The 7898-nt window shown below is 35.8% G+C and overlaps 1 protein-coding gene across 1 annotated transcript in view; it reads right to left on the minus strand.

The window, feature by feature from the left end:
* Nucleotides 1-2476: 2476 nt before the first annotated feature.
* Nucleotides 2477-7898, minus strand: part of mitfb (melanocyte inducing transcription factor b) — a 10561-nt gene continuing 5139 nt past the window's right edge. The window contains exons 3-8 of the mRNA XM_016484558.1: nt 5535-5652; nt 5289-5381; nt 4003-4059; nt 3755-3830; nt 3470-3617; nt 2477-3357 (exon numbers count right to left, since the gene is read on the minus strand). Coding sequence (XP_016340044.1) covers nt 2956-3357; nt 3470-3617; nt 3755-3830; nt 4003-4059; nt 5289-5381; nt 5535-5652 — 894 coding nt within the window. The 3' untranslated portion in view covers nt 2477-2955. The remainder of the gene's footprint in view (nt 3358-3469; nt 3618-3754; nt 3831-4002; nt 4060-5288; nt 5382-5534; nt 5653-7898) is intronic.

The following is a 7898-nucleotide window of genomic DNA, read 5'->3' on the forward strand; positions in this document are numbered from 1 at the left end:
CCCCCCCAGAATTACAAAAAAAAAAAAAAAAAAGTCAAACAAAAAAATTTTAAAAAGTAATTCAGAAACAAACAAACTGAATTACAAGATGTAAACTCACAAAACTGAGAACAAAAGTCCAACTTGTAAGATAAAATGTTGCAATTATTGAATTGCGAGACAAAAAAAATTGCAATTATTTTTGCAATTGCAATTTATTTTTAACTATTTTTTATTCAGGAACAAAAACAGAAATGAAAGACAAACTCTCAATTCTGAGAAGCAAACTCAGAATTGTGAGATATAAACTCGCAATTAACTTTTTTATTTTTTAGTCTGTTGCGAAAAAAACGAAAAAAAAATTTGCGAGATGTAAATTTGACATTGCAAGAAATTTTTTTTAGATCTAAGTTTATATTTAGCATTTCTAACCATTTTTCTAAAAATTATGAGTTTATATCTAACAGTTATGCTTCTTTCTGATCTCAGAATTGCAAGAAAACAAGTTTGAAATGTGGGAAATGAAGTTACGTTTTTAATTATAATTTTTTATTTTGTGGTGGAAACAGGCATCCATGAGTCCCAGTCCCCATTCACTTTCAATGTATGGAAAAGAGCAGCATGAATTCTCTGCTAAATAGCTCTTTCTGTGTTCCACCATAGAAATAAAGTCATTCATGTTTGGAACGACATAAGGATGAGTGACTGATGACAGAAAGTTTTGGGTGAACTATTGCTTTAAGTGACAGATTTGTAATGTAAGGCACTTTACAGTGGTCTGACTATGTTATCTATGCTAAACACTTACAACATCTTTCTATTGATTTCTCAACTGAAAGTTACCTTTGCATAGTTCTATAAAACAACACATAACATTTGCACCTACATGATCAAAATAGTGGCACAAATTGGATGCTACTCAAAGGCAAACATCAGTACATCTGAGTCGAGCACAGTAGAAATATACAGTAACAGTACAGCTTATTATTACAAACATAGTCAGTCATTTTACACCATGTAAGAATTAAAAAACCCAAGTGTTAGAATAAAATATAAAATATTTGTCTTTTTTTTTAATCTTCAACATATTATCATTCTTCCAGTGTTTTTGCCATCAATATATAAAAAATCCCAGATCTTTCTCTTTAATATTTTTTATAAAAAAAATAAAAAAATAAAAAACTGAAAACCTGGGACAGTGTAATTAAAATGTATGGCATATTAAAACAGAAATGAATCAAACTGTTAGATTAAAAAATGTTTTAAGGGTAATAAATTGGAATTTGAAGTTTGAATTATTATATTACTATTCCTTTAGTCATCAAATATGTGTTAAGAAATGATTTCACATTCTTATGGATTATTTCAAGCTATGCACTGTGTTAAAATGCATCCTCAGGGTATCTTAAGAAATGCATGAGTTGAAATACATTTGCATAACTATACAGGCACTGCATATAACCACAAGAAGAGTTTTTGAAGGCTTTCAGCAGAGTTAAAACTGAATATTGCTTATTGCTTGGCACATTCCACAGGACATCTGGAAATCTGTTGGATTTTCCAAAAGCTGTGTGCAAAACTGTTCTTCCACATGTGCATTTCTTCAGCCTCTGGGTCTAAAGATTATTCCACAAATCCACTGCGCTACGTGAAATTCTCCTGGACCAGAAACATTAATACTGAGAGAATATTGCCATTGATTAATAATGGAATGAAATAATTTAGGGTCAGCTGTTTCAGATCAGCCTCATAGCAAACATACTTTGTCCATCTATTGGTTGTGTGCGTTTTCATCTGAAAGATACGATTTGTAGAGCATTTGCTCAAAAGTTTCCTTAACATTCAACAGAAATTTTCACAACATTTATGAATTAGTTACGATTAATGTAGCTATGCTAAGGGAGCATTTCACCCAAAAATGAAGAAAAACTAAAATAATTTACTTTTACATTTTACTTTTTACAATGAGAAACCATATAAACTTTCATTTGGCCCCTTCATTCAAGTGCTTGTTTCACGCATGCTCATATCAGCGGCTTCAGTTGAACTGTTGGAGGAACTGGAGCACTGAATCAGTTCATTCATCATAGATACGCGCTGCTATTTTGGCTCATTTCGAGTCGGAGTGACTGTTGGACATTTGAAAGTGAGTTTTGATTGAGTAACTTGTAAATCTGTGCTGCTTGAGCCATGAACTGTTTTAGACGGTTCAGTCTGATTTGGTGAATTGGTTCAACTAGTTCACTAAAAAGAATCAGTTCAAAATAATGATTCATTCGCGAACCGAACATCACAGAGTGACCGTTTCGCTTCATAAGACCTCAATATATCAATATATTAATTTTGTGTCCCCTGATACGCTTTTTCGACTTTCAAAGTGACGGTAGCCCTTGACTTGCATTTTATGAATCACCAAGGACCACGGTTTCCGCTGAAAATCTTCTTTACTGTTCTACTGAAGAAAAAAGTCACCTACATATTGGATGACCTGAGCAGATTTTCATTTTTGGGTGAACTATCCCTTTAAACATCAACTGTCTGTCACTTAATATCTACACGTTAAATGGGAAGTATTGTGCTTAAGTCATTCCTTTACAAGGATATATAAGAAAAGATAAATATTCTTCTAAACTGTGTGCAAACACGCTACTGTACAACCAAAGAAATCATCTTTCAAGTGCACTTTTATATTATCCCAAAGTTGATTAAATTGTACTCTAATACACCTATGAGAAGTTACACAAATCAATCTTTTTTATGATACTGACCTTGATTATTTTGATATTATTATAACACAGTGAAATTTGGGTAGACGAAACTGGAATAAGGTTAAAATACGATAAAATAAAACGAGTGTAAACATGAAAATAATATTATTTTACACTTGACAAAACAGGCCGTGCTTCTTCCTTAGCAGTCAATGGTGTTACCGGAAAAACCAGCGGCCCTGAACAGCCAAACGAAGGATTCCTTGCACTAACAAACATGCTCGTTCTCCTCCATGTTCACGCTGTCCTTACAGCTGCTTTCGTTCGAGGCTCCGGACGAGACGGAGGTGAGGAGTGGGTCGCTCGTTGCTACAGATGACAATGTGTCGTCCATCAGGATGTCATCGAGTTTAGCGCCATGTGCCTTTGAGCCAAGACCATAAGCATCGGTGGAATTGCTAGAGTCGTTAAAGGTGATTGTGCCATCGTTTAGGTCTAGGGTGCTGGCGCGGCCCATGTCGGGGCAGGACGGGTGTGCGTGAGGGTACATGTCCCGGGAGCAGTCGCACAGGACCGGCTCCTGTTTGATGGTCCGGGCTGCTAGCTCTGATGAGCAGAGTGTAGACGAGACGACGGCCAGTCCGTGAGCACGAGCCTGGATCTCCAGCTCCTGGATTAGCATTCAACCGATAGACAACAAAGCAATATAAACCGATAGACAACCATTCCACTGTATGCTACAGTTGTATTTCATAGTTACGTATTGATGTGTCAGAACTGACCTGTATCCTGAGCATCAGGTGGCGGTTGGCGTGTTCCAGCTTCTTCTGACGGTTCTCCAGCTCTTTGGCACGCTGCTGCTCTCTCTGAAGTTTCCTGATGTAATCCACAGAGGCCTTCAGAATAGTGCCCTTGTTCCAGCGCATGTCCCTGAGCAACACACACAAGCAGCTGAAACCAGCACATCTGATGAACTCTATCAACAGCACTAGCCTCTGCTGTGATAATAGCATGCATTCATCTGCTTCATGTGTAAGTGTGTATCTACTGAACACTGCGGTGCTTACGGATCATTTGATTTAGGAATCAGAGTCCCCAGTTCTTTGATTCGATCGTTAATGTTGAATCTCCGTCGCCTCTCAACTGAAACAGATGAAAAATGCGTGTTATATTACACACTTGTATTTAAAAACTCAAACAAAATCAATTCACTTACACCCAAAGTCTATTGGACAAAGAATTGTTTCCAGTTTTTCCAGTTGTAAAACTGGAACGGTGTTTCAGGATGCTACCCTACATACAAAAGCAAACTCACTTAAGTTATGGTTGTCCTTTTTTTGCCTTTCCTTTGCGAGAGTGCGAACTTCTGCCTCTGAAAAAGATAAAGGAGTGTGAGAAGAGAAACTGAAAGCAGGACGCTTATCTGCCATATGTTTTGGCACCCTTTAAATGTCACTATTATGTGTCTTTTACAGCACATTTTCTCTCACCAAAATCCCTTTTCCACAAAATCTAGATCATTTTTTGTATAGATTATGACCAACAGTTTTTATTTTTATGCATAAAGTACCCAGACAACCTGTTACATTTGCCATAATATATACAGTATACAATAAATCACTGCATGGAAAACTGTATCCCACAATGCAATGTTTTGCCTAGTTTTACATAAAATCAGACTAAAAACGCAAAATAACTCTTTATTTCCAAGATGATGGTTGCCACTTACATACAACTTTACGAGGTCCCATGAAAATGTTTATTCTGGAATAATACCTACTGTTTTACATACTACTTTTTAAAAATAGTAGCCAGCATGTAGTGTACACTACACAGTATTTTTTTTAGCAGTAAGCTAGTATTTAATTCTAAATATGACTGAACTTGAATGGAACCCAATTTTATATAACAATTCTATATAACAGTAGATACACTCAGTACCATTCAAAAGTTTGAGTTCAGTAAGTTTTTTTTTTTATACATTATTCAACAAGTATGAAAGCTTGCTTCTGCCACTGAATGAAAAATAAAAAATGTAGTTACAACTTATCTCACAATTTTGACTTTTTTCTCAAAATTGCAAGACAAACTCGCAAATGTGTGTTATAAATTTAGAATTGCGTGATGCAAAGTTGCAATTGTGAGTTATTATAAAGTCAGAATTGTGAGCTCATTTTTCTCCCTTAGAATTTATAACTTTTAGGAGTTTATATCTCACAATTCTGAGAAAAAAAAGTCAAGATATAAACTAAGAACTCTGCCTTTTTTCTCACAATTTCGAATTCACATCTCACAATTCTGAATTTGTATCTTGAAACTTTTTTTTCTCAGAATTGAGAAAAAAGTACAACTTGTGAAATATAAACTATATAATACTCAGAAACAATAATAATAATCAGAAATATTTCTTGAGCAGCAAATCAGCATATTAGAATGATTTCTGAAGGATCATGTGACACTGAAGTGTGTAAAAAGTTGATATATAAACTAATGTGCCAGTATGGGTAAATCTAATCCATAAAACAATTTTAATCTATAAAATGATTATGTTTCTGTTTTGTTAACGGACATGCAGACAAGGAGAGAAATCTTCGAACGTACCCACAGGAAACCCTTCAGGCCTTTGATAGCTCTCAAACTTGCTACAGGAGCTGGGCTTGTCCATCATGTGCATCATGGCTGGAGATGGAGTAACTATGTAGCATACGAGCATATGTTTTCAATCTCTCACTCATATTATCATTCACATGACATTTAAAAGGTGAAACACATTTCAGTACATTGTCAAAAAGCCTGGAGGGTCTTAGACGCTACAAAACTGCATTAACTAATTCATATGACACTTACCAGAGAATTCCCCTTTAATGTTGGACAGGTTAGCAGGGCACGAGTTACTGATAGAGATTCCCGGAGGAGGCATGCCTGGGTTACTATACATGTCCAAGAGGTTCACTGACACGGGGATCTAGAAACACAAGAACATGTATATTATTGTCTCCTTTTTTTTGTTCTTTTTGACGCTCACTGTGTGGAAAAGAGCAGCATGTGTGTTCTGTGAGAGTGAGTAAATGAAGACTATTCACGATTCCTCTGCAGACAGCAGTCAGATAGACATTAGATCAGGTGTTGACAGCTGGATCGCACGGCTTTCTGCTATACTGACACCAGCCACAGCTCTGATTGTGTGAGATGACAGAAAGAGACAAAGTCTCACCAAGTTCACTGCTAATATAAAAATACATTCGAGTCACTGTAGTTCTTGAAACTTGTAGACAATGCTGGGGAAAGTTGCTTTTTAAAGTGATGCATTGCAACATTGCGCTACTCCATAAACAAGTAACTAATTGCATTACTAAGTTACTTTTTATGGAAAGTAATGCATTATGTTACTTTTGCTTTACTTTTTGTCACCTGGGGTGGGCTTGCTTGTTTGTTTTTTAATAACAAAAACCCCAAAAGTTGTATTTTTGGCAACTGTAAAGGCCCTTTCACACCAAAAGTGAAATGAATAAGCCTCAGGCTGAAGGAAGTGTGTCTGCCTCTGCCCTTATGCCTAGTTTCTCTCAACATGGGGACAGGAGAGCTATCAGTGAATAAATGGGAAAACAAAGTAACTTGCGTTACTTACACTGTATTGCCCAAAGTATTGGGACACCCCCTTCTAATGAACAGGTTTGACTACTTTAGTCATTTCCATGAGTACAAATCTTAATGTTTAAGCATACAATGAAATTCTAGGGAAGCAACAGTTTGGACAGGACCCTTTTCTATTCTAACATGACAATGCCTCTGTGTATAATGCAAGGTTCAAAAAGAAATGATTGATTCAGTCAGTGCAGAAGAACTTAACTGGTCCAAGTCCTAATCCCAGCTGAACACCTCTGGTGTGACTTTACATGCAGAGCTTGAGCCAAAAACTCATCACCAAACACCAATGACTTGTACATACACTATATGGACAAAAGTATTGGGACACCCCCTTCTTTAGAACAGAAAAAGGCACTTCCGAAACTGTGGCAACGAAGACGAAAACATAATTCATGTATTTAAACATTGCATTTCCATCTCTGTTGCAAAACAGTTTTGGAAGTGTCTGTACCCATATGTACAAGTCATTGGTGTTTGGTGATGAGTTTTTGGCTCAAACCTGCTCTTCCACACCGACTCAATCAATCATTTCTTTTTTAACCTTCCCTTATACACAGAGGCATTGTCATGTTAGAATAGAAAAGGGTCCTGTCCAAACTGTTGCTTCAAAATTAGAAGCACACAATTCCCAAGAATATCATTATATGCTTAAACATTAAGATTTGTACTCATGGAAATTACTAAAGTAGTCAAACCTGCCAGTCAAGCTCTTCCACACCGACTCAATCAATCATTTCTTTTTTAACCTTCCCTTATACACAGAGGCATTGTCATGTTAGAATAGAAAAGGGTCCTGTCCAAACTGTTGCTTCCCTAGAATATCATTGTATGCTTAAACATTAAGATTTGTACTCATGAAAATGACTAAAGTAGCCAAACCTACTCATTAGAAGGGGGTGTCCCAATACTTTTGGCAATATAGTGTATTTAAAAAAGTAACTCAGATATTTTCTTGCAAATTTAAAATTAATGCATTACATTACTATTTATTTGAAAAAGTAATCTGATTATGTAACTCGCTTGTAAAGCGCTACCCCCAACACTGCTTGTAGTTTTTGAAATTCTTGATCAGGGTTTAGCTATTTACTTAACTAAACTAAATTATGTAATTATATTAACTGTTTTTTTGTTTTTTTACTAATGTTTTGCTTTTTTGCAAGCAAAATAAAACAAATAAATAAAATAATAAATATTTCATTATAGTAACCGTTTTTTTGCAAACAAATTGAACTAAAAACATATTTTGTATTACATAACTACTGTTTTTTGCAAACATAATAAAATAAAACAAAACAATATATCTGTCACACCATCACCCTGTTTTGACTTTGGTTGCCTGTCTTGTTCATTGACCTAGTTTCTGTTTCCCCTTGATTGCCTTAGTTAGTTCACCTGTGTCTAGTTAATTTAGTCATTAGTTCCTCTTCCGTTTGTATAAATTCCCTTCCTTTAGTTCTCTGAGTTGCCAGTTATTGTCGAATGTTACCCTGAGTGAGTGAGTGAGTGAGTGAGTGAGTGAGTGAGTGTGTGTGTGTGTGTGTGTGTGTGTGTGTGTGTGTGTGT

The sequence above is a fragment of the Sinocyclocheilus anshuiensis genome, unplaced genomic scaffold (assembly GCF_001515605.1).
Source record: "Sinocyclocheilus anshuiensis isolate Anshui unplaced genomic scaffold, SAMN03320099.WGS_v1.1 scaffold1857, whole genome shotgun sequence".
Lineage (NCBI taxonomy): Eukaryota > Metazoa > Chordata > Actinopteri > Cypriniformes > Cyprinidae > Sinocyclocheilus > Sinocyclocheilus anshuiensis.